At 45.9% G+C, this 27,993-nt stretch overlaps 1 protein-coding gene across 1 annotated transcript; it reads right to left on the bottom strand.

Annotated features, from left to right (window-relative positions):
* Positions 1 to 42: 42 nt before the first annotated feature.
* LOC129635037 (procyclic form-specific polypeptide B-alpha-like) lies at positions 43 to 27,809 on the bottom strand. Its single transcript, XM_055557626.1, has 2 exons — positions 27,138 to 27,809; positions 43 to 663 (listed from the first exon to the last, which is right to left on the bottom strand). Exons 1-2 carry the CDS (start codon positions 27,363 to 27,365, stop codon positions 601 to 603), a joined length of 291 nt encoding a protein of 96 aa, XP_055413601.1. The 5' UTR covers positions 27,366 to 27,809; the 3' UTR covers positions 43 to 600.
* Positions 27,810 to 27,993: the final 184 nt, after the last annotated feature.

Genomic DNA, 27,993 nt, shown 5'->3' with positions numbered 1-27,993 from the left:
GGTAGTTAGGGGATGCGTGGAGAAGGAGGTTGGGGTTAACAGATGTAAGCCTTTATATATAGAATCGATAAATAACAAGATCCTACTGTACAGCACAGAGAACTATATTCAACTTCCAATGATAAACCATAATGAAAAAGAATATTAAAAGAGGCCTGTACACATATATAACTGAGTCACTTTGAGCTACAGCAGAAAATAACACAGCATCGTAAATCAACTGTATTTCAATTTTTTTTAAGTGACACTTCATTACACTCAGAGCATTTATAATGCTTGATACTAAATGCTTATTTGAATGTGTCTAATCTGGGAGCATGTATTCCTACTATTATATCATACATATGAGAAAATTTTGCTTATATTAAACAAATAAGTCCACTGAATTAGCAGCAGGTTGTACATCAAAAGTCAGCAGCCTTGCCTCTCAGACTAGCTCCTCTGCTATCAGGGTAAAGCCCAGGCTGACAAGTGCTGCCCAGAGCCGCTGTGCTAGTTCCAGACTCACACGTCTCTGAAGTCCCAGGTCCAGGAGCTTTCTCTCTTCACTGTGCATCTCTGCATTGATTCCAACTGATCAGGTGTTGCCCACAACGCTCTCTATCCGGTGAAACCAATATAGTTTGAAGGAAGGATGTATAGCTCTTTGATGCCTACTGCTAACTGTCAAGGAGAGAGGACCACAAACTCACACACCAGTGCTGGAGAAAGACAGTCAAGGGTACAAAACAATCAGGGACCACTGAGGGGAGTGGGCAGCTCCATACGTTCATATTTTTCACTTGAAATCCAAAAAAGCAGAACTTGGTTTCCTTTTAAATATTTTCCCACAATTAAATAAAAGCTTCATGCTGAAAAACCCAATATGATACAGTCATATTCCCCTGAATCAAAATCCCTACATTCTTCATTTATTAATCACATTCTGCCATCATGGTAGCTTTAGAAAATTAAATTAGTTCTCGCTGACAAAATACTTAAAGGGAAGAAAGAAGAGGCTCAAACCACTCCCCAAAATGTAAAATAGTCCCAGAAGACTGAATTAAAGCACTCATTTTAGTTTTCCCGGGGTCCACATCTCCTCGGGCATCTTCTGTGATCTTTTATTTAGAGGGAAAAATTATTCAGCTGTCTGCCTATACTTTCTCCTTAAGGCATTTAGCCCCAAAGAAAGAGGAAACAGGAAAATATATTTAAAGAAAGTCCAAAATATAAGAAATGAGGAAATAGATTACAATTGAAGCAATTTCTGCAGGAGGTAGACCATGGTGTCATTTGGAGTAAGCCTGGATACACAGGCGACATGTGACTCACTCCGATTTTTCATAAAGAAGTGGAATTTGTATTGATAGAAAGAGCTCCCAGCTCTAAGAAAACAAAAGTAGCAACAATCAACAACACTGATGTCTTTTCTCACCGAAGCGCTATTCGTGGACAAAGGAATTGAAGTGGAAAAATAACTTCAGATTTCAATCTACTTTACGGAGTGATTCGCACAAATATACACAGAAAATGGCCTTAAATGGTAATCACCTGAACACCGTATAATAAACTTTCATAGTAGACCACTCTGGGGTTGAAGAGTGAATTCGTACACTTACCAACAGCCTGGAGGTCACTGAGAGGAACCTCTCATTCTAACACGAGCTCACTTAACCACTCCTGCCAAAGGAGAATCTAAAAATGCTGAAGGTCTCCAAATAAGACTGCCAGGTCACAGCCAAAGCTTAACAGCCTCCACTAACAGGAAATGATCTTGGGCAGGGAGCTGAAATCTCCCCCCTCAGCAATTCCACCTGTCTCTTCCCTTGTTGATTCAGACACAGATGTTCCTCCAGTGATGAGCTGGTCCCTTACTGGAAACGTATCATCAGCTTGTCCCTTGGGATAAGCCACTGTCCTGTCTGACCCCTGCTTCTGGTTCTTCCTTCACAACACTCCAAACAACTTGGAGGCACCCAAAGAAATCCTCTGACTCAGGAAAATAAGCCAAGTACAGAAAAGAGGAGGAGACATCCACGGTCGGGTCTCCGAGATGCCACTGTGGAGTGGGGAGGCCAAGGACAACTCTGCAAAGGATACAGGGAGACAAATCATTCCTTTCTAACCTTCATCCCAAAGACACTTCTTAACGCTGACATTTGTGTGTGTGTGTGTGTGTCCATGCGTGCACTCAGTCGTGTCCGACTCTTTGCAACCCTAAGGACTGTAGCCTGCCAGGCTCCTCTGTCCATGGGATTTCCAAGTCAAGAACTGAAGCAGGTTGCCATTTCCTTTCTGGGGGAATCTTCCTGACCCAGGGATTGAACACACATCTCTTGCATTGGCAGGTGGACTCTTCACCACAAACATTTCCCTACTAACATTTATCTACAAGTGAGTTCACCACAGCCCTGTTTATAATAGGGGGAAATTAGAAGCAACCCAACGTCCAACATTAAGTAAATAGCTGCTTACACTTATATGGACATTGAGAAGAACACTCATCCATGAAAAGCACTGCTGTTGGGTGTGCATTAACACAGAAATGCTTTATATTGTGTTACTTAAGACAGTATGCTGCAATACTGCATACACAAAGCATTCTGTTTGTTTCACTGTATATGTGTTTGTGTGTGTGTGTCTAAAAATACTGGCCTAGAAAAATACACCCCAGGACACTGGGAGCCGTGATTGCTGGGTTGGTAGGGTTATGAGGGTTTTGCTCTTCTTGTTCTTACCTATGAGAATGTTCTGATTTTTCCTGCAGTGAGCATATTGCTTTTTGGAAAATCCCATGGATGAAGGAGCCTGGTGGGCTGCAGTCCATGGGGTCGCTAAGAGTCTGACATGACTGAGAGACTTCACTTTCACTTTTCACCTTCATGCACTGGAGAAGGAAATTGCAACCCACTCCAGTGTTCTTGCCTGGAGACTCCCAGGGACAGGGGAGCCTGGTGGGCTGCCGTCTATGGGGTCGCACAGAGTCGGACATGACTGAAGCGACTTAGCAGCAGCAGCAGTCAGAAAAAATCTAGTAGTTCTTTTATATTTGAAAAACTTTCATAGGGAAGATGACTTGCTATTTTGTACAAAACTAAGTAGAAAAGTGGAACAGTTCAGATAAATAAATTAGATAAACCTATTAACATCAGATGAATAAATCAGGGTCTAGTGACTCCCCTGGAGGTCCGCTGGTTAGGACTCTGCCTTCCTGTGCAGGGGATGCGGGTTTGATCCCTGGTCAGGGACCTAGGATCCCACATGCCCCGCAGCCAGAAAACCAAAACAGAAGAACAGAAGTAATGTTGTGACAAATTTAATGAAGACTTTAAAAACAGTCCACATCAAAAATAAATAAAAAACAACAAATAAATAAATTAGGGGTCTAGATAAGGGTACCTTTCAAAATGGGGGACACATTAGAGAAAGAGCAAACGAGAAGTTAGAAGGGGGAGAACCAGTGGGTGCCCCAGTCTGAAGCTCCTGGGGATGCCCTGCCCCCCGGCTAAGCCCTGCATTCTGGCTCCACACCTCCGTCCGTGGTCCTGAGCTGATCTCAGCTATTGCGCTGTACCTGTACCTTCACCACACTCTCTTGACCTGCGGACTGAGACCCAACCTCCAGAAGTCATCCTGACCCATGCAGTTCTGTGTATCTAAAACCACAGCCGTCACTCCCTCCCCACCAGCCTGCTCCTTCCAGGGATTCCTTCTCTACGCAATGGCATCACCCAAGCCGACATATCAGGCTTACTTTAAACTCTTCCTTCTCTGTTACTCTTCAAGCAGCTCAGCACACAGGATGCCATGCTCACTACCTGAATGTCTCTGGTCTCCTCTTAACCTCCTCCCGGCCTCAGCCCCACCCCCATTATCCGTGACCTGCAGCTGACACGTCTTCCCTCCAGGTCAACATCTAAGCATGCACGCTCTCTCTTCCCTGAGCAGAGCCACCTGGTACCCACTCACCTGCAAGAGCAAGTCCAAAGGGCTTTCTACCAAGCATGAGGCCCTTTAAAATGGATCTTTCCAGTCTCAACACTCTTGACTGCCACCAACGACATCATGCCCCACCACAAACACACGCGGGACCCACCAAGTCCCAAACATCATTCCCTGCATCTATTTCTACTGCCTGAAACCCCCGTCCTTTCACTCTTCTCGTCTGCTCTTCAGCGTCTTTCTCAGACACCGAGTCTCCTCTGATCAGAGCCACAGACCCACCCCTGAGCAGTTACTTCTTCCCACTGTGCATTGACAACATCAGCGCCGCCCTGTCTTACGCTTCCCACACCTTCACTCCCATGCTGCTCTCGTCCCCAATGAGACGATGTGGGGTCCTTTCCCACGTCTTCTGTTGCAGCGGGGAAAGCTACGTAGTCACTTCTCTGGTCTCTCTTACAGCCAGGAATAGTTGTATGAAACACCCTGGCTGAGGAGACACCAGGGCAAAACCGATGGGGAATCTCTGCATAATTTTTCTGTTTTCCTGATAATGGAAAACAGCTGACACTTCCTCTTGCTCTCCCCTGGCACATGAATGTGACACCTTGGACTTCAGAAGCTATCTTGCCAACATGAGGGAAAAGCCCAGAGCATCACAAAATGTACAGCCTGACCCCCTGGAGCCCTTGAACAACACATACAGCCACCAATCTGCAGACTTAAAAGGTGAGAAAAGTCAACTCTAGCTTTATAGCTATTTTTCACATTGTCTGATGCTTGCTGTATCCCTAACTGATATTTTTATGAGCAAATTAATGCAGCAATAACTACTGGGGATCTACCAGTCTCCTGATGCTACACTGAGTATTTCTTTTCGCTTTATTTAACCTTCAGGCAGCACCACTTCTATATGCAGAGTTGGAGACTCCTGTACTGAAAATGTAAGTCACTTCTCAACCAGCACACACAGCTATGGAGTTTCTGAGCCAGAATTCCAACTTAGTGTGGTCTGATTTAAAAGCTTGTTCTTTCTGGCACTTTTGAAGACTGATTCAATGAGGCGAGACCAAGAAGAGGGTCATGTTGAAGACTGACGTGGGTTTGTAAGCCCAGCAAATGAGAAAATCCATATCGGCTGAACCCATTTGCCAGTTTACCAAGGAGTCAGTATTGGAGGGTAGAATAGAGTTGGCAATGGATGTGTTCCTTCTAAACTGCCTTCACAGAATTATCAGTCCTACTTCTCTTTGTTACAGGAGACTGGACTCTCTCTGTAAGACTAAGATGGTCACTTACTGTCCAGAGATCCATTCTTTGAGATATTTGTGAATTCATTCTCAAAGGAGACCCATGTTCAGAGAAAGGCTGGGCATTTATGTGCATGCAAAGGCATTACAGGACAGGAAATGTCTGTGTCCAGAAGTGAGGAGGCCATGTCTGGATTTAAGAATGATTTTTAAAGCAGCAGAAAAACACCTCCATAGCATGGTGTAAGGATCAAGAAACACATGATTTAATTTAACCTAGAGATATGAGACCAGAAGCCAAAGATATTCATTCTACTGCTCTAAATCTGATAGACCCCATACTTTGGAAGAAAGGGGAGGGCTTTATAGTGGTTAGAATGTATTTTAATCTCAGTTCCACCACAAACTGTCTTAGCCTCTGAAACTCAATTAGCTTAATGGGCAAATGAGGTGATACCTTATAAAATTTTGTGAGGATAATTAAATGAGATAACAGAGAAGCAAAACATTCAGGTCAATGCCTGGCCCCAGTAAGGGCTGGATAAGTGGTATAATAGTAATAAATGACAACAACAATGGCTGAGAAGTACCTCAACTGAAGGGTGACCATGTCCACGCTGGGGACAAAAGAGGTGGTTTAGGATGCAAGTTGGAGTACTACTGGTGGAAGTGCCATGGTAAGTCCATGGACACTTGGGATAAACAGGAATGATTGCTTCCTAGGGAGGGGCGAGTGTGTCTTGAAGACCTTACATATTTTAGAATAATCCTGAAAAAGAATGGTGGGTGTTTATGGTTTTCGAAAATGGTACCCTCCTATCCCTGTCCCATTTACCAACGGTATGAACGGTTTACAATGCACTTAGCCCCCAAGCTTGAAATTGTCATTCTTGCTAAAATTTTTACTATGGGATTGGGTTCACACTGCTTTAAATTTTACTCATCAAGTAAAGCAATAATAACTTGTATCACAAAATTTCACATCCGCATGATTTCATAAAATGGGAGCAAGCCAAGTTCTAAAGTCTGGGACCTCGGGTAGGGCTGCTTATCTTTCTATCAAAATCCACCCTCAGCTCCAACCTCCACCCCTTCCAGAGAAAATGGACTCAGCGGCTGCATTTCTCCCTGCAGTCCTAGGTGATATCTGTGAGCTGCAACTTTATGAGGGACACTTGCAGAACCACCCAGATGAGCTGCCTACCTTCCTGACCTGTGGAAATTGTGTGCAATAAGAGGTCTGTATTGTTTGTTAAGTTTGGAAGTGATTTTTTTATGCAGCAATAGGTAACTAGCTCACTAGCCTCTTTTACAGATAAATAGAGAGCTGGCTCTACTGCAGCTGTAAAACTTTGTCTGTCTTTAATTCTTTTTAATGCTTCCTGGAAATAGAGGAGTAGGCCATGCCAGACATCATGTAAGTATTACACTGAGTTTTCTTCGACCTAGTCCCATGATGAAATCAGTTCTGTGTGTATAACAGGCTCTTTGTATCAGGGCAGCAGAGGGTTTACTTGTAAACTCTTTCATATGACCATTGTTTGTATGAAAAGCAAATGTAAAAGTTTCTTTCTGTGTGTGTGTGTGTGTGAATGTGTGTGTGCATGTGTGTTGGTTTTTAGAACTGAAGAAAACATGGCTAACTGATCACAGCAGAAACTTCATTCAGGGAATCTGAGACTGTCTTCAGAGCCTCACACGTCCCGTGAGATGCGCTCAAGGCACCTTCATTCTTGAGCTCCTCGCGGCATGTGGCCCTTCTCCTGTCCCAGTTGAGAACTTGCCCACAAGACCCCTGCAGGTTTATCTTTATTGACTGAGGGCGACTGGCAGGCTGGTCAGAAGTGTCACAGAGTCTGGTCATGCTGGCATGATCCCTAATCATTTCTCTGTCTCCATTTGCAGGAACCATCACTCATTTTGACCTCATATCAGGCCTAGTAACAGAGCCCCACACTGGAAAACTACAACAGGAAGGGCCAGAACCTACTGAACAAGACCATGCCACACCTCGTCAGGTGCTACCGGGGTCAGAAATCAGAGTATCTGAGGACCATTCTGACCAGCAGGCCACCACACAACACTGGTCTGATTCCAGGGAACCAATCCTCCTCTGAAATGGCTGATTTCTTTTTTTCCCAATCTAAATTCTTCACCAACCAAACCAGAAATCTAGAAAATATTAAAGAGTTACTTGGTATTCTCATAGTAACATAACAGACCCTATGATATCATTTTCATGAACACTGCATCACGACTTAATACATAGCATATGTGGGGGTACCCTCTCCCTGTTAGCTTGGTGATGGTCTGCAGACCAGCACTTAAGTGCATCCTGCAATGATTCCCCACCTGGAGTCTTTGAAGATGGTCCTGTTGTTACATAAAAAATCCTCATCATTGCCAAAAAAAAAAAAAAAAAAATCACAAGAACTCTGCATTTGCCCATGATAAAGCTGCCTGGGGTAAGTTATACAAAGGTGGGCACATTAGGGTCTGAGGCCACATTTTGTTTCTTTTGAACAAAATTTTATTGGAATACAACCACATCCATTTATCTATAGGTTGTCTATAGCAGCTCCCACACTACAACAGTGTGAGTGAGTGGCTGAGGCAGAGAGTGTATAGCTCACCAGCCAAAGATGTTTACTATCTGGCCCTTTGCAGAAAAAGTCTGCCAACCTCGGAAATAAAGCATGACTCCATACCTCTCACTCTGGGGTCTGAATGTATTAACTGGTGGGGGCCCTTCCCCACCCCTCACACAGACTGAGAGTTAATCTTTTGGCCTAGTAAAGTCAACGTAACAAATGTTATACATCAAACCTTTCACGATTTTGAATGGAGTCAGCAGAATCTTCCCTGTTAACCAAGAATTTCCTTACTTGCGCTTCAGTTCAGTTCAGTTCAGTCGCTCCCAAAATTAAAAATGGAATCTGGATTGCATGTAAGTTTTTAACACTTTTCATATCCATTGAATAAGGTTAAGCACTGTCTTTTTTCCAACATGACTTATTTAGCTGGCCACCAATATTTTACAGGGTTAACTGTTCTTAGCCTTCTGGTGTGTTTCTAGAAAGAAACCATGTAAACTATTTGGGATACAATGTTTTTCTTGATTTGAAGTCATAAGCATGGATTAATCCACATTGTACAAGATAGGAAAATGCTTGTAGCAAAATTTAATACAAGTATAACAGCTACGGGATTTGAATTCACTGGTTTGGAAACAGAAAGCATATATATTTTGTCAGGTGAGACAGAGAATCTTTGTTACAGTCTAAGAAAATTGTTTTTAGGGGAGACAATTCCCATCATCCACCTTCGAAGCAACAGAGGGAGTCACGATGGGTATCAGTTTTGTTAACAGCAAAGACAGTGCTTAGAATTTTTGGCTTAAAGAACTTTCTCCTCAGACTTGCTGCTTAGAATTAGATCTGACAAAAGGATGAATTAGCAGATTTGGGGTTCCTGACAACCCTGTAACAAGGAAAAGTCTTAGACATTCTCTGTTTAAACCTTCCCCTCAAAATATTCTCCTCATGAAGTATATACAAAGGCACAGTCCAAAAATCTAGAACATTCTCTGCCAAGGGTGTCCAGCCTTGGCACTGCTGACCTTTGGGGTCTGCTGATTTACAGCTGTGGGAGGCCTGGACATCACAGGAAATGTGGCAGGATCCATGGCTTTTACCCACAAGATGCCAGGAGCATCCCATCCCTGACTGAGAACCACAAATATCTGCAGGTATTGCTGGATATTCCAGGGGGCAAAGGGAAGACAGAATAGCCCCTGCTTGAGAATCATTCCTTAAGAGAAGGTTAGACCTTTATTTTTGTTATTATTTGATTGACTGATTGACTGATGGCCACGCTGGGTCTTCACCGCTGGGCTCGCACTCCTCCAGCTGCGGCGAGCGGGGGCTGTGGCGCCTGAGCTTCTCCCTGCGGGCGCTTCTCTTGTGGAGCATGCGCTGTAGGTGCGCGGGCTTCAGTAGGTATGCGTGTGAGCTTAGTTGCCCAGTGGCATGTGGAATCCTCCCCAACCAGGGATTGAACCCATGTCCCCTGCACTGGCAGATTCTTAACCACGGGACCACCAGGAAAAGTCCAAGATTATACCTTTAACTTTCCCAAAGATGGTTATTTGGTTTACCTATACAAACCAACTTATCCATACAGTTAGCAGCAAACCCATTCCCTTTTAAGAGAAAGCGGCTACATATCTTCTCCCAGTTTTCATCATCACTGTGCTAAAAAGGAGAATACTTTGCTCAGAAAACTCCTCCAACTTAGTTTCTCTGGTTGTCATCTTCCACTGCAGCACCCAGATTTCCTCCCAAGTCTGACCAACATGGAGAAGGCACCAGAGGCATCTACAGAGACCCTCTTTCAGCTCTGAGTCTTCCCAGCCTGCCCTGACTCTGCAGCGGTGAGGAACACTCTCCTGTAACTGATCAGGGCCAAAGACTAAGCAGCTGCATTAGCTGGAGAGCCCACTGCAATGAAGGGGGGCCTCGCACACTGACATTAACAGAATTTCTTATGACAGCGCCAACAGCCGGATGTGGCTGTTTTCCTTATGATCCTTTTAAATCCCCAATTCAATTACCAGGCTCATTTTTCTGATGAATCATCAGCAGAAAGCCAGGCTGTCTTTTAGAGAGCGCCATGACCCTCAGCTGAAACATCATTTCTGTTCGACTCTGTTTTACCTACTTGGCACTGAACAGACACTTAGTCTGGCCCTGAAGGTTAGCCCTTTCGAGAATCTGCAGTGTCTGTTACACAGCTGAAGAGAAAATGGAAAGGGAAAAACGCGACCAAACAACAGAGCAGCTGTGTGGCTACTACGCTGTTGCCTCCGCATTCGACGCCTCAGAGATGCAGATCTCCACTCCAGGCCACAGGAAAACTGATGCATCAAAATAAGAATCTCTTAGATATTTTCAAACACCACAGCAGCTGTGAGATGCTGGGTCCTCAGGATCGTTTTTCCCTCTGGAAGCTCCTTCTCTTTCCCTCTGCCCTCCTCACCAGAGGGATCCACACCAGCAAGGTGACATCTGACATATGCAGAGACCACACCCTGTAGAATCCAAGGCCCGTGCCACGAATGAGGGGGTTTCTTGGAATTCCAAAATTGTCTGAAAATTGAAATAGGAGAAAAAATGGACAGGTGCCTGCCCAGCATTTAGGCTGTGACTCCAAGCTGAGGGCCTTTGTTAGAGCAATGCACAGGTAACTCTACACACTATGAGTGGTGTGCATGAGAAGGCTCTGTGGTTACAGCAAGGAGGCTCCAGGGACTGAAAATCCAGTTGTGACTTGATTTTCCCATTTGTGCACCTTGTTAGGTTCCAAGGGGTTTGAAGCTGTTGATATCACTGCCACCACGATCCCATCTTTGCCCCTCAGCATCCTGGGGGTAAGATGTGAGCCTCCCAATGCTCAGGCCTCCGGATTGAGCTGGTCTCCCATCCTCAGTGCAAACAGGAGGAAGAAGGTAACAGCTAACAAGCAATTGTCGTTGCCTTGGCTACGACTCCCAACTTTTGGCAAATGTAACAATCCTCCTATACCTCTGTGATTTTAGTACTTGCTTAAATAATACCTAAAAATACCGAAAAGGTGCTGCTATTACTGACAGACCTGTGCCTTTTTCTTCCTGCACCTCTGTTCTCAGCTATACCCTCGCACACTGGCCCTTGGACAGAGGGGAGCACTCACATCCTCACCCTGTTTCTAGGCTCTGCCACCTCCTGACTGTGGAGCCTGGGGACCTCCCAGCGAACTGCATGTGTAAATAAGAAGAGCTTTAAATCACTTCCAGGGCTCATTCAAATTGTCATCCTGGCTCACAAGGAGCAGAAGCACCAAGTCCTCTCTGAGGCCTCTTCCCAACTCACTTCCTGCTGATACTCCTTGGATGTGCTAGACAAAGGCGCAGCAGCCCCGTGTTTGGGTCTTTAGAAACAATTCCCCAGTCCGTCCTCCAACCTCAAAAAGACCCCTTTTCTCACTCAAGAATGAAAAAAGAAACAGCAATACAAAAGCAGCTAAAAAGGTAGCCTTCATCCAGTTTTCAAAATTCATGTCCTCTTTTCCTTATTTACCCATCCTTAAAGCCACTGGTAATCAAAATGTACTTGGAATTTTGCTAAGTGAGACAGAAGAAGAACAGGACACCGTAAGGGTGTAACTTTGGAACTCCGCACTCTTGTGAAGTGAAAGTCACTCAGTTACGTCCAACTGTTTGCGACCCCATGAGCTATACAGTTCATGGAACTCTCCAGGCCAGAATACTAGAGTGGGTAGCCTTTTCCTTCTCCAGGGGATCTTCCCAACCCAGGGATCAAACCCAGGTCTCCTGCATTGCAGGCAGATTCTTTACCAGCTGAGCCACAAGGGAAGCAAAGATGAGCACCCTTACTCCATTACATAATTTGGAGATTATTCCCTGAATGGTTGTTGCAAACACAGGAGCTCTGTAATGACACTGGACTTCCCGCCTGTGTGTTCTAACAAGTACCACTGCAATAACCCCATAGTGTGAGAACAGTCATCAGTAAATGGCAAAAAGGAAGTGTTAGTGTGGTCAACTGCCCACTAATAATGGCTCTGAACTTGGGTAATAGAAAAGCCATTTCTTGGAGCCACTTTACCAGAGACTGTTTTCTATAATGGCTGGGGACAAATACCAAGATTTACTGGAACACCTGAGTAAAAATTGTAAACCATGAGTCAAAGGTTTTGAATGAGATCTGGCTTTGAGCAGCCTCTATACACAATAATATAAGTAGTTCAGAAACAATTTGCAAGCAATTCAGCAAGCACTTAAAGCAAACCCCAGGAAGTTGTACATAAAATCTGCATCCCTGTTGAAAGAGTGTTTTCAGAGCATTTCAGAGGGATTTCAGTCAAACAGGCTGGGGCAGAAGAGGTACAGTCATCCTCTACCACACTGCTGTTCAGTAGATCTTCCTGCAAGGACAGAAATGCCCTCTGTCTCCACTGCCCAATGCTGTAGCCATTGGACTTAGTGCTTTTGAGCATCTGAAGTGTGCTAAACAGATAAAGAACTGAATTTTTTATTCTAGTTACACTCACATGGAAATAGCCACAGGTAGTCTAATGACAGCCATATAGGATAATGCAGGTCTAGAAAATAAGGGCAAGGGTGCTGTGTTGAGGACTGAGTGTCTGGTGGGGACAGTGAGGAGGCTTCTGGAGGAAAGCTGTCAGCCCAGGACAAGGACCACACCAGCCCCATCTTGCCAGCCACCACAGCTAGCCATTACTGAGTGCCTGCTCCCAAGGCAAGGCTGACATCATTCAGAAAGTGTACTATGGAATGTACTATGCTAGGGTTGGAGAAATAGCTATGAAAAAGACAGGCATCATCTGTCTTCATAGCTTACGTTAAATAGCTAATGATACAACTAAGAATGTATGATCAACATTGCTAATTATTAGAAATACAAATCAAAACTACAATGAGGTCCCACCTCATACCAGTCAGACTGGCTATCATTTAAAGTCTACAAATAATGAAAGCTGGAGAAGGTTGTAGAGTAAAGAGACCCATCCTACATGCTGGTGGGAATGTTGACTGGTATAGCCACTATGGACTGGCACATTCAAAATACTGGATTAGCAAAAAAAAAAAATCATTCAGGATTGTCATAAGATTTACAGGAAAACCTGAATGAACTTTTTGGCCAACCCAATAGTATGGCAGTTCCTCAAAAAACTAAAAATAGAGTTGCCATGTGATCCAGCAATCCCACTCCAGGGCATGTATCCTGACAAAACTGTAATTTGAAAAGATATATGCCCTCCTATGTTCACAGCACTATTCAAAATAGCCAAGACATGGAAGCAAGCTAAATGCCTGACAGATGAGCGGATAAAGAAGATGCAGGAAGCATACACAACAGAATAATACTCAGCCAGCAAAAGGAATGAAGTAACACCCTTTGCAGCTACACGCACACAACTAGAGATCATCATCCTAAGTGAAGTCAGACAGAGAAAGACAAAAACCGTATCATATCACTTAAATGTGGAATTTGAAATACAACACAAGTGAACCTATCTACACAACAGATACAGACTCACAGACAGAATGGACTGACTGCCAGGAGACGGGGGCAGGGAGGGGAGAAAAGGACTGGAGTTTGGGATTAGCAGATGCAAACTATTATATATAAAGTGAATACACAACAAGGTCCTACTGTCTGTATATATCCCTATGCTGATATGTCTGAACTATATCCCTATGCTATACAGTATACCAACCACAGTTTATATCCTGTGATAAGCCATAATAAAAATATTAAGACTATAAAAAATAAATATATATATATATATATGTATAACTGGGGCTTCCCTGGTGGCTCAGACAGTAAAGAATCCACCTGCAATGCAAAAGACTTGGGTTCAATCCCTGGGTTGGAAAGATCCCCTGGAGAAGGGAATGGCAGTCCACTCCAGTATTCTTGCCTGGAGAATCCCATGGACAGAGGAGCCTGGCGGGCTACAGTCCACAGGGTCACAAAGAGTTGGATACAACTGAGCGACTAAGCACAGCAGGTATAACTGAGTCACTCTGCTGTACATAATGAATCAACACAACACTGTAAATCGACTATACTTCCATAAATGTTTTTTTTAATTTTCCTAAAGGAATGCCCATACCCTATCAGCAAGGACCTGACGGATGGGGTCAACAGGGAAGGTAGTAATAAGGGAGCACGTCCTTGAACTGAACTTTGCAGGATGCATAGGAATCAGGGGACAGGCGGCCGCAGGAAGCGTCTTGGCCACAGGTCAACTCTACTGTCATCCAGAGAATAAGCAGAGTGGAGACAACTGTCTGGGTCAGTCGGTGAAGTTCCAGACAAACACTGCAGCCTGAACCCAGCCCCAAGGACCCCCGTCACCTGAGCATCCGGTGCCACCCGAGGTGTCCCCCGAGGAAGACCACACACTCCCCAGGACCCCGACTCCCGGCACCTATGACTCTAACGGGATACTTTTTTGCTCAGTTCTTTAAATAGGGTCCCAGAAAATCACGGGGGAAACTCGTTTATCCCTCAAAACCAGAGACACACACATACACACTCACACTCAGACTTGTGTAAGAGTTTACAAAAGGTTTTGCCCCAGTACTATCAAATTGGAGTTTCTAGTTCAGACAGTTCTTAGAAAAGTAAAACTCTTATCCCCACCTCACAGCTGGGAACCCCGAGGTGCAAAGGAAATGTGAGTGTTTGAGAGCTCACTTAGAAGGTCGGAGGCAAGGCCCGGGGCCACACCAGCCAAGTCCCAGGTCTCCCGAAGCAGGGTAGCCCCTTCCTACTGAGGCCCTTTGGGGAAACACCACGTCTGATGCTTTACAACACAAACCCTTGCAGCCATGCAGTATTTATTAGAAATCATTTGTTGGAGTGATTTTTTTTTCCTGCCAGGGAAGGCAAACCTTGAAAAAGCCTTCAGTCCTCCAGCCAGGAAGACCTCTGGGCTCACTTTCCAAAGCACACTGACTTCCTGGTTGGAGGCCTTGGGGAGCTTCCCTGCAAAATCCTAAAGCCACTTACTCAGAAAGGTGATGCTGTTCATCCGATTCAAACCCACAGCCTCGCTTTGAACTATTGTTTCAGCCCATGTGGAGAACCTGGAATCCTTCACAGGCCTCCCTACTTCCGAAATGCCATGAGTCATTTTCACACCCATGGAGAGGATGCCCCAAAGCCCTTTCAACTGTGACATCTCCAAGAGCCTGTAAGGACCCGCACACTCTACAAGGCGTGTGTAATCGGGGTGACCAACCACCCCAGTTCAGTTGGAACCCAGGGTTTCCTGGAATGGAGCAAGTTGGTCTGTTCTGGTTGATTCAATCCTCATAACACTCAGCTGTGTGGTAAGGGGGCTTCTCCATCACCTTTACTGATAAGAGAATCCGAACTAGGGCCTTCGCAGGGTTTGCCCAAGAAACAAAACTGGGGTTTGCAATAAGCTCTGATATACCAGGGGTTAGTCCTACCCTGGCCCCCTGGGTGCGTACAGCTGACAGAGACAGGCATCCTTGGGTCTTGACAGGTAGAGGATATCCCAAACTTTCCACATCTCTAGAGAACTCTCATTCTTCCACCTTATGAAGTGGATAGGACTTTTTTTCTTTTCTTTTTTTATTATTTTTAAAATTTTATTTATTTTTTGGACTTTTTTCTTTTTTTTTTTTACTATTTTTAAAAATTTATTTATTTTTAATTGAAGGATAACTGCTTTACAATATTGGCTTCCTTTCTGCCATCCATGGCAAGCAATGGAGATGCAGACGTGAAAGGACTTTTTCAGGACTGAAAACCTGGAGCTCTTTTGCCCTCAACTCAATGTCCTGATTTGCACGTCAGTGGTGACTGTCATTTCACCCGAGGGCTGCTTTTACAGCATCTAGAGCAGTGCAAGCAGACAGGGCTGGCAAACTAGTGGGAAACTGCGGAGAAAGCCTGGAGTCGAGCCTGGTGAGGTGGAACGACTGAGTCAGTGGACTTACATTTAAGGTCTTTCTCTGCCATGTCCTAGCTGTGCGACCTCAGGGCTAATAACAGTTATTTCACAGGATTGCTATGGCGTCTGAAATGAGATGACCCGACGTGAGCCCACCCTCCTCCGTGACTGGCACTGGATAAATGCCCAGTAAACGTTAGCTCACCAACAACCCTCAAGAAACTCAAAAATATCCCTTGCTTTGTAACCTCCTCAGACTTCTTCCAGGGTTTCTGAAGCCTAAACCTATGTTGCCGGGAGAAATATCAATAACCTCAGATATGCAGATGACAGCAGAAAGTGATTAGATCAGATCAGATCAGTCGATCAGTCGTGTCCGACTCTTTGCGACCCCATGAATCGCAGCACGCCAGGCCTCCCTGTCCATCACCGGATGCCATGATTTTCGTTTTCTGAATGTTGAGCTTTAAGCCAACTTTTTCACTCTCCACTTTCACTTTCATCAAGAGGCCTTTTAGTTCCTCTTCACTTTCTACCATAAGGGTGGTGTCATCTGCATATAGGAACTAAAAAGCCTCCTGATGAAAATGAAAGTGGAGAGTGAAAAAGTTGGCTTAAAGCTCAACATTCAGAAAATGAAGATCATGGCATATGGCCCCATCATTTCATGGGAAATAGATGGGGAAACAGTGGAAACAGTGTCAGACTTTATTTTGGGGGGCTCCAAAATCACTGCAGATGGTGACTGCAGCCATGAAATTAAAAGATGCTTACTCCTTGGAAGGAAAGTTATGAGCAACCTAGATAGCATATTCAAAAGCAGAGACATTACTTTGCCAACAAAGGTCCGTCTAGTCAAGGCTATGGTTTTCCAGTGGTCATGTATGGATGTGAGAGTTGGACTGTGAAGAAGGCTGAGCACCAAAGAATTGATGCTTTTGAACTGTGGTGTTGGAGAAGACCCTTGAGAGTCCCTTGGACTGTAAGGAGATCCAACCAGTCCATTCTGAAGGAGATCAGCCCTGGGATTTCTTTGGAAGGAATGATGCTAAAGCTGAAACTTAGTACTTTGGCCACCTCATGTGAAGAGTTGACTCATTGAAAAGAGTCTGATGCTGGGAGGGATTGGGGGCAGGAGGAGAAGGGACAGAGGATGAGATGGCTGGATGGCATCACTGACTCGATGGATGTGAGTCTGAGTGAACTCCGGGAGTTGGTGATGGGCAGGGAGGCCTGGCGTGCTGAGATTCATGGGGTTGCAAAGCGACTGAACTGAATTGAACTGAAACCTATGTGAAAACAATAGATTGTATCAATAATAAGAATACAAACAACCTATAAAAAAAAAAAAACAGGCCAAAGATTGGAACAAACTTTCTCCGCAAAGAAACCTACAGAGGACAAATCGGCTCAGTAGCTGTTCAACATCATCAGTTAACAGGGGGATACTCACTGAGGCCACAGTGAGACGCCATCACACACCTACTGGAAGGACGAAGATTAAAGATACTGACAAAGGCAAGTGTTGGCAGCCATGTGAAGCAACTGGAATTCTCACTCATCCCAACCGGATGGTGGCAACACACGGTCTCAGCACATTTTTTTTTTTTTTAATTTTTAATTTTTATTTTTTTAATTTTATTTTATTTTTAAACTTTAAAATATTGTATTAGTTTTGCCAAATATTGAAATGAATCTGACACAGGTATACATGTGTTCCCCATCCTGAACTCTCCTCCCTCCTCCCTCCTCCCTCCCCATACCTTCCCTCTGGGTCATCCCAGTGCACCAGCCCCAAGCATCCAGTATCGTGCATCGAACCTGGACTGGCGACTCCTTTCATACATGATATTATACATGTTTCAATGCCATTCTCCCAAATCTTCCCACCCTCTCCCTCTCCAACAGAGTCCATAAGACTGTTCTATACATCAGTGTCTCTTTTGCTGTCTCGTACACAGGGTTATTGTTACCATCTTTCTAAATTCCATATATATGTGTTAGTATACTGTATTGGTGTTTTTCTTTCTGGCTTACTTCACTCTGTATAATAGGCTCCAGTTTCATCCACCTCATTAGAACTGATTCGAATGTGTTCTTTTGAATGGCTGAGTAATACTCCATTGTGTATATGTACCACCGGATGGTGGCCACACAAGGTCTCAGCACATTTTGAACAGCTGCTCGTGAAAAGAGACTGGCAGCTTCCTATAAACACCCTTAACGCATGACTCAGCAGTCTCACTCCTGGGAATTCATGCAAGAGAAATGAAAATCAATGGCCCATAAAAAAAATTATAGGAGCTTTATTCATAAAGGCCAAAAATCTGTAAAGAACCCAAATATCCATCAACAAGTGAATGGATAAACAATATACATCCATACAACAAAATAAGACCCAGTAAGCAAAAGCAACCGCTGATACACATCAAGGTGAGTGACAATCAAATACGTTTTGTGAAGCAAAAGAAGCCTGATAAAACACTACACACTATTTGACTTCATGTGAAATTACAGAAAAGGTCATAATTTTCATAATGTTATGGGCTGAAGGAATTATCTGTTAAGACACACATAGGAACCCTTTGAGGGCAAAAAAACCTTCCACATCCTGTTTAGGGAGGTGGCTTCATAGGGGTGTGTGTGTGTGTGTGTGTGTGTGTGTGTGCACGCATACGCACTCAGTTGCTCAGTCGTGTCTGACTCTTTGTGACCCCATGGACTATAGCCTGCCAGACTCCTCTGTCTATGAAATTTTCTAGGCAAGAATACTAGAGTGGGTTGCCATTTCCTACCCCAAGGAGTCTTCCCAGCCCCGGGATCAAACCCAAGTCTCGAGTCTCTCACATTGGCAGGCAGGTTCTTTACCACTAGTGCCGCCTGGGAAGCCCCTCACAGATGTAACGTGTGTCAAAACTCATTGAGCTGTACACTTTAAAAGGGCGAATTTTACTGTCTATAAATTAAGCCAGGACTTCTCTGGTGGTCCAGTGGTTAAGAATCTGCCTGCCAATGCAAGGGACATGGGTTTGATCCCTGGGCCAGGAAGATTCCACACGCTGTGTGGCAACTGAGCTCTGAGCCCATGAGCTGCAACCACTGAAGGCCACATGCTCTAGAGCCTGCGTTCCACAGCAAGAGGAGCCGCCGCAATGAGAAGCCTGCACACCACAACCAGGGAACGGCCATGACTCATGGCAACTAGTGAAACCTACACACAGCAATGCAGACCCAGGGGACCCAAAGGTAGATCGATGCTTAAAAAACTAGTTGATCACTTTCAGAAAAATAATACAGAAATAAATATTTCTTTAGGAAAAAAAGTGGATTGTGAAATATAGGGGATCTGACCTGGGGAGGGAGAATGCAAGCCTGGGGAAAGGGTGAGATGGAAGCCTGGGAAGGACAGGTGGGCCGACCTGCCACCAGTTTTGGTGAAGGGACATGACCTGGGCCTTCAGTTACTGGGAGAGCAAACCAAGAAAACAGGTCACTCACTGGTCAGTGTTACTCGGTGTCTCACAATCTTCTTCCACCCAGCTACTTGGTCAGATAGGGCAACGCGTTATATTAATGATGTGTGGAAGGGCCTCCCTTGTGAAAAAGGAGCCGGTAGAGTGGCTGCACCAACCATGCCCTCAGGAATGTTTCTACCTCGGCTCAAGAAACCTTTAAAAATGCATAAGACAATGTCCTACTCTAAGAAGACGGACCCCCTTCCCACTGATTTAACTGCACCAGAACTGCACCGGGAGAAAAGCAAGGGTATCTCGGTAAAAGTACCTCCTCCGCGAGCACAGGCCACCAGCCGTGCATGCCAGCTGTGCCCAGTCCCCGAGCACCAGGGCACAGAGGGCCACAGAGGGTGCAGACAGTAAGGCCAGGGGGCGCGGCAGGAGGGGACGGACCTGAGAGCCACGGCTGGGGGGCTGGGGACTGTGCTGGGGGAAGCCTCTACCTATTCCTTCCCAAGAAAGGCTACTCTGTTCCGAAATAAGTTCCGTTTATTATTAATAGCTCTTGTGCTTATGTCTTTTATTCAGGCAATGATGCAATGTCCTCTCCTTAGTGAAAGCTGCTCAGTCATGTCCGACTTTTTGTGACCCCATGGACTATATAGTCCATGGAATTCTCCAGGCCAGAATACTGGAGTGCATAGCTGTTCCCTTCTCCAGGGGGATTCTTCCCAACCCAGGGATCAAATCCAGGCCTCCCACACTGCAAGCAGATTCTTTACTGTCTGAGCCACCAGGGAAGCCCTTGTCAAGCAATAAACTGGAGTTAATTCTGTCTCCTCAATTCCTTCTAATGTACGGATCCATTAAATTCCCACCTCGGGGAGGGAGACAGGGTTAAGCATGCACTCTCAACTCACTCTTAACCAGAGGGCATCCCAATTTTCTGCTGCCATCACGGGCCTCCATGAGAAACACTCCTCTAGCTATGCCTCCGCAGATCCTGTGCAGAGTTTCTCAACCTTTCTCAGCCCTCCTGACAGTGGACACCCTTCCTACATTTCCTGCGCTCCTCCCCCGAGAATCCGCTCCACACAGCCTGTCATGGAGGCTCCTGTTCTCAGCTCTCTGCTGGCGCTCAGCTCCTCGGAGCATCAGGGGCTGGGGACAGGTGTGTGGCCTCCGTGCAGCTATGGGTTTCTCTCTTTCAGTTTTGCAATCCCAGTGTCTAAGGAAGGGCTTGCTGTGCTGAATGGACACACCCAGTCAGGCGTCACAGACGGCTATTCGCTGGGTACCCACTGTGTGCCAGGCCTGGTGCTGGAACAGTGAGCACGCCCAGGAGTGAATGGCTTTCCCCTACATCTGCCACAACAGTGAGAAACACACAGTCTGGGGTGCCTCCTCCTGCAGGAACTAAGGTCCTGATGTGAGGACAGAAAGACCGGGACACGTAGATTCTAAGTCAAAGAGAAAGCTGCAGGAATTTGAGCAGGAAGCCAACCTGCTTTAACTTGAGGGCAGACAAAAACACGATAATATATTCACTCTAGTAGAGATGAGAGTTCCATGGCAGGTCTACATTTTAAAACATCAGGGCTACATCACATTCATCCTCAGATTATCTGCTCAGCAGATGGGAAATGCATCATTAATTTCATTTTATTAGTGGGGAAAACTAAGAATTCTGAATTTCGGAAGCAGATGCCATGTCTTAGACTAAAGGGTCTTCAAGTGCCAGCTCTGTGTTTGCACAAGTCACTTGTTATGGGCCTCAAATTTCCACCTGGAAAAATGTGGGAGGCCACCCATTGCAATCCAGTCTCCTAATTCTGGGGGTCTCACATGGCAAATCAGAATAAGGGGCAAGTCCTCTGCCCCTCTCTTCCTGTATGTAAGCTACAGATTGCAACATTTTCTCTGTATTTTCTTTTCAAATTGTTGTTGTTCAGTCACTAAGTCATGTCCAACTCTTTGTGACCCCACAGACTGCAGCCCGCCAGGCTTCCCTATCCTTCACTATCTTCCAGAGTTTGCTCAAATTCATGTCCGTTGAGTAGGTGATGCCATCCAACCATCTCATCTTCTGTCACCCCCTTCTCCTCCCGCCCTCAATCTTTCCCAGCAGACAGGGTCTTTTAAAATGAGTCAGTTCTTTGCATCAGTTGGCCAAAGTATTGTAGTTTAGGAAATCAGTGCAAAAAACAATTCCAGGTTCTTGGATAAGTTCATTGTCTGTCTCTGTCTGGCTCTCTTTTTCTCTTTTCCTCTATTTCTCTTTTTTGACCTTCTCTTCTTACCCCTTTTCCTCTCCCCAACTCTCTGCCCAAAGAGAAGTTACACAGGTTGTCTTGCACCTCGTGTCCATTCCTCTGTCTTGACCCTCATGTCCATTCCTCTGGGTCAGGTAACAGTACCTTGATTTTTACCCCATGAACTCTACCCCTTCCAAAGAACACAATTTGCCAGAACCTCTTATATGGATACCCACTGTCCCCAAGAAGCTGATATCTGACCTGAGAAAGGCCTGTTAGACAACTTTCCATGGATTCTGCTCATCAGAGTGACAGAAAGGAAAAAAAAAAGTTGGAATTCATTCTTATGTCTGTGCCCTCAGGAGACCATTCATCATTCTCTATTACTCGGCGCTTCTGAGAGTCCCTGGGTTCAGGATTTCCCCAAAATCAGTTTTATCACTTTTCCTTAGATCCCATGATTATCTTGCAATCTTACCATAAAATACCTTTTCGCTCAAATTAAAGTCAGTTTCTGTTGCTTGCAATCAAAGAGTCCTAAAAGGTACAACTTTTCATCTCAATTATTTCTTTAAGCCTTAGAATTTGCCACCTACTTCTTCTAAGAAAGCACAAGTGTAATGTATAACAGCCGGGCAGCCCACTTGCTCTATTATTGTCTTGCGTGTGCCCCTGGGACCTGGGCTAGGAGCTGGGATCATCCCTCCTGGTCCTCCTCGGCTTTCCTGATGAGAGACGCACAGTGTGTTGACAAGACAGGATAACGGATATTTCTTTCCAAAGTCCTGCCCACCAGGAAAAGACTGGGGAATACCTCAAGATCCACGAAGTCAGAAGCCGGTGTGATTGTAGAACAGCGTGTCTGCATCATCTCCAGTCCCACAACCCTTTGGGAAACGGAAAACTCTAGATGAACTTGGCCCCAACTCCTTCTCCTCTTCAGATCCACAGACCACAACAGCAACAATAATCATCACAATTATCACTAATAATAACAGCTGAGCAATCAGTAGCTATGAAGCACCGAATCAAGAACTTTACATGTTTTATCTCACTTAACCCATACAGTAACCATCGGTGTGGGCACTATTATTACCCTATTTTAAAGATGAAGAGACAGATTTAAAAAGGGTAGGACTGAGAGCTTCCCTGGTGGTCCAGCGGCTAAGACTACATGTTCCCAATGCCAGAGGTCACAGTCCCATCCCTGGTAAGGGAACTCGATTCCATATGTCACAACTTAAGACCCAATGCAGCCAAAATAAAAAAATAAATATATTTTTTTAAAAAAATGTTTAAAAAGTAGGATCTTCTCTAAGGTTAGTTAGCTAGTGAAAGACAGAGCCAAGACCAAATGTGGTCTTTGTGAGTTCAATCTTCATCAGAAAGCCCACAATGATCACAGTGGTATCCTGCCTAATATGGGCAGGTTTCTGCTTCTGTGCTTGAAATCAGAGTTCTCCTGGCGGGCACAAGGCAGAAAGGAGAAGGTTTCCACTACTGTTCTTACCAGGAGCAAACACCCACGGGGTTAAGCATCAGAGTGAACTGTCCTGATTTTATCAATTGCCTCTTCTTGACTTGCCACTTGAGACTCTGCTGTCCTCTGTGTACTGACAAACCCTGTCTTACCAGGAGCAGGAATGCTTTTCAGGACAAAATAGAGAAGCAGACAAGTTCACAGCACTCAAGAGCTTTGCCAAAGTTGTAACTCCCACAGGGCTCAGGGCAATGTGGTACAGATCCCAGGAACCTCAGTCTAGGACTCTAGGAGCTGATCCTCCCTGTCACCAACACGGCAAACGGTTAACCTGAGGCTAAATCTAGCTCTTAAATACCCCTTCAAAGAAACTTTCAACTGTTAAAAAAAGTCTCAAGTCCTAGGAGGATAGAATGAAAAACACCGACATGTTATACACGTTCATTCAACAAAACTGGACGAGATTAGCTAACAGTATTGCACTCGTGTTAGTTTCTTTATTGTAATATACAGGTCATGATTAAGTAGGATATGAACATTAGGGGAAGGTTGGTACAGGGAACTCCTGGTCTTAACTTTGCAACTTTCCTATAAATTATTTTAAAACAAAAGGCTCTAAGAAATGGACTGGATCACAGACTCCCAACAGCATCCTCTGTGAGACTGACGATTTAGGTCAGTGTCACTGATAGGATGCAGGAAGGTGAGCATCTTGGGTTATGTCCATCAGTGAAGTATCACTGTGAGCAATAGCATGGGTCTCTCCAGTCCAAATCACAAGAATAACATTTCCTGCAGACCAAGCTTTTAATGAGAGCTGAACACAAAAGAGTTTGGTCAGGATATCTCATAGCAGTGCCATAAATACACACTTCTATACAGAACATCACAGTAAATGGTTTGTGTGTGTGTGGAAGAGAGAGAGAGAAGTGAGGTGAGAGAGGAAGGACAAGGGAGAATGCATGAAGCCAAAGCAGACAAGAAAGGATCATTTATACCACTCACCAGGGGCCAGTGGAAGAACCCACACATTTGTGAAAGCAACTTGGTAACACGGATGGAGTAAGAAATCCGGGGGGTTAGTCCTCAACACAAGGAACTTTCCACAAAAAAATCTCCAAACAAAGTTTGGGAAATACCTATCCGAGAGTTACTGAGCACAAGCAAAGCATTTCAGAATGGTTTAAAAGCCACTAAAGGAATGGAATGTGATAGCCTAAGGAAACTCTGCAAGAAAGTTCTGAGAATGGTCCCAACCAGAGTTGAGAACACTTTCAAGGACCTGGAGGTCTCTGACTCAAGGAGAGGGACTGCTTAATCTTCGTCTGCACGATTGGAAGAAAAGAGCTTGCCCAGGTGAGGGAAACTCCTTTCAGAAAGGAAGAAGTTCTTGAGGTGATGACTGAGGAAACTTCTCACCAGGTGCCCACATGGGTCGCCACTTTATCTCTGGAGGTCATCACCAGAAGAGGAGACTGCCTTACCTCAAGGTAAGTCTGCCTTCAAGCCCTGGGGACTGGTTGATTTAGGGTCTTCCCCGATTCATTGAGTCAGAGCATACACGGCACGTAGCTGCCACAGCGTCTCCCTGAACAGCAGATGCTAGAGAGCAATCGGGCCTTGTTATTCTAGAAGCAGAAAGCACCTGTCACGTCATGAACTCTGGTGCAAAAAATCCCTTGACTGATCCAGTTTTCTAACCTTCCATCCTATTTCAGAGACTTTCAGAGGACGTATGACCTGAACCTGCAATTTCGGAGACAAGCGGGTCTGGCATGAAACTCCGATTTCTTTTCCAAGAAGACAACTGGGGTAAACTCAGGAGAAAATAAAAGCATGGCCCCAAACCAGAATCTTGAAATAAATGCCTTGCACTCTGGGGGTGGGGGGACATTTAAAATAAATAATACAGTATTCAAAATTCATTTCTTATTACATTCATGAACAAGAAGCAAAAATAACCATCCAATACATTATATTTGTACATTACTGTGTTTAAATCCTTCTGTGATTATCTCCCCAGTTTCACCCCAAGCAGCAACCACATTCCACTTTATCCTAGTTTGTCTTCCATTTATATCTTAGCAGAATAATTTGATCAGACACCCAAAAATGCTTTCCGCTAATGAAACCAGGATTTGCTGAGAAAAATCAATGTATAACCTGCCTTAGTAGACATCAAAGACAGAAAGAGTTAGTTATTCAAGTCTGAGACACAGCCACCATCCTCAGATCTTAGAAGGTCTGGTAGGAGAGTAGCAGATAATAGCAAAGGGTTAACTCAGCTGATTTCTGGGTAAAGAGAAGGATGGCAACATGATTTTTTAAGGCAAACACCTGGAGGCAAAAAAAAAAAAAAGAGTATTTGTTTCCACCACAAGAAATTGCAGACATACAGAAAGTCAGTCACATCAGTGGAATACTCAAATTTCTGCACATGCTAATTAGCGAAATGTAATCAACCCACTTTCCGTCCTCTCTTCACCTACTCTAGCGTATATCATGCACGGGCTTCCTCACTCCCCACAACACGCAGAACATTATACAGCTTGCGTGGTGCATCAGAGGGAAACAAATAAGCACAGATTTTTTGCTGATGGCAGGAATTTCTCATGCTCAGGGCATATGAACCAGCAACGTGGAAATGGCAACACAGGCTGTATATTTTAATGATTGACCACACCTATTTTGCAAAAGAGACTTGCAGTTCAATTAGATAACATGCTGCTCAGTTATGGTTATTTCATGAAACTGAGCACAGTCATTTCATGTGGTAAATATGCAGTCATGACAGAATTAGATATTCATCAAATCAAATGTGACTGAAAAGCTGAGGACATTAGAATATTAAAATTCCTCTTAGTTCAGCAATGTACTCCTATACGCATCACCCCGGCCCAGTCTAGAGTGTGTTCAGATGCCAGTTCCTTGGTAGAATGTCATGTTAAGTTACAATATAGATTTTGCTAGATAAACCACAATCTCAAGCCTTAGCTCAGTAATCCAAACGCAAAGCAAAATTTTGAAGATGTGTGAATAAAATCCTGTTAAGGGGAGCCAGTCTCCAAGTACAGAGAGGCATCATCCAATGTGATCCCAGCACATTTTGGATGTTGTTTAGTCCACTCACACCTTCGGAAAGGTGCAACCGAAGCCCAGGCAATCTCCAAGGAGGAACACATCGTGCTTGAGTTCTTTTCTCACCAGAAACAGGGGCTGTTTTCTTGAACACTTCCTCAAGCGAGCCACAGTTAGAAAGTATTTCCACTGACTCCTCTTTGGTTCCAATATTCTAATTTGTTGAACCAACTTTTCCCCAACATTCGCAGCCACTTTCAAAATGTATTAAGAAACACATGTACAGACTTTGCCGAGACACGACTGGCCGACACCAGCATTCACAAAACTCAACTCCAAGTGTGCATGGAGGAAGAACACTCTGCTCAGGGACCAAGTTGGAACTACACTCTAAGAACGTTCCCCCAAGGCATTATTTTCTATGCCACTTTCTCTCCTTTACAATTTTCTCAACAGGAAAAAACATCAGCACCAGAGAAGAGCATTTGAGCCATTTCTTCCTGGAACCCAGTTACCTGAGGAGCTCCTCTGGCCACAGTCAGTACCCTCTATCCCCGGGTCTACAATGACACAGCAGGGCTACAAAAGGTGTCCAGGGCTCACCTGCCGCCAGGCCCCTGTTCCCTGCCCTTCCCAGGCACGAGGATGCCAGGGGAGGAGCAGAGCAGGACCTCCAGCTTGGAGCTGGGTGAGGCAGAGCTCTCCTTTCTGCAGAAGAGCCAAACTTTGCTCCCACCGTTGTCATCTTTAGGTTGATGTCACCTCCCTACAAGGAGTCTCAGAAGCACTTGGCAGCTCCAGAAAACACGCTTCGCTTTGACCTAGATCATCCGCACAAGCCTTGGCTACACGGTGTGGGCGAGCACCGGTCCTCAACCCCGCTTTCCCGGGATGCTGCGCCCTGCCTGGCATCACATCGCCTGGACCAGGAGACTTTTCTCTGCACAAACACTTGACTACGAAAACCAGGACGGACTTTGCACACGCCTTCCAGGTCAGAAAGTCACTCTCACCCAGCGATCCCACATCATCTCACGCCTTCCCCACATCTGCAACCCCCACTGCCACCCCCACCTGGACGAGAGAGGGGGTGGGGGAGTGGAGAGGTTAAAGTGACAGCTATTACCAGAGCGTCTTGGTTTTGTTCACAAGGTGTCACAGCGCCAACGCGGGGACCTACCTTGCTCTCGCCCTTGTCGCCGCTGGGTTTCGCCTCGGGATCGTCGCTGTCCTCTGCGCCGGCACTCTCGCCGGGCGGTTCATCCGGAGCCGGATGCTGCGGAGGCAGCGGCGGGGGCTGGGGTTGGGGCTGGGGCGGCTGTGACGGCGCCTGGCAGGCTCCTCCAGCCCCCTGGGAGCGGGGGATGGGCTCCGGGCGCGGAGAAACTCCCTCCACATCCATCTCCATCTTCCCATTCACTGGAGGGCAAGACAAAAGCGGAGCGCAGACTTGGCAGCGGCGCCCGGCGGCGGCTTAGCTGCCCGCGGCACGCATGGCTCGCCGAGGAGGGGCCGTCTCTTGCGCGCCCTCCCTCCCGCCAGCCTTCGCCAGCGCGCCCCGCAGCTCTGCTCGCTGCTTGGCTCGGGCACCGGCAGCGCCGGCCCGGGGAGCGCGAGCAGCGGGGGCTGCGCGTCCTCGGAGTGGTGGCCTTCGGGCGCCCCCGGCAGTCCCGCTAAGCCGAGCGCATCCCGGCGGTGGCGACGCCTCCCAGCCGCGCGCCCAGCCCGAGGCCGCCCGGGGACTCGGTCCCCAGCCCGGCCTCCAGATCCTCGGCGCTTTCCAGCCTCTCCGGGGGCCCCTCGGCGTCTCCCCTCCCCTCCGCCTCGCAACAAAGTTACTGGAAGAACAATCGCGTCTCCGGGACCTGCGGGCGAAACTGACAGGAGAGGGGCCGGTCAGGTGTAAGTGAAACCCACCATCCCCGCCCGCTGACCAGGCTCCGACCCCTCACCCCCCCCACTTCTCCGGGCGAGGCAGGCAGGGCTTGGCGACCTGTGCCGGGCGACGGCACAGCCCTGGGAGGAGGGGAGCCGGC

This window comes from Bubalus kerabau, chromosome 20, assembly GCF_029407905.1.
Source record: "Bubalus kerabau isolate K-KA32 ecotype Philippines breed swamp buffalo chromosome 20, PCC_UOA_SB_1v2, whole genome shotgun sequence".
NCBI lineage: Eukaryota > Metazoa > Chordata > Mammalia > Artiodactyla > Bovidae > Bubalus > Bubalus kerabau.
This window is presented reverse-complemented; position numbering and strand designations above follow the sequence as displayed.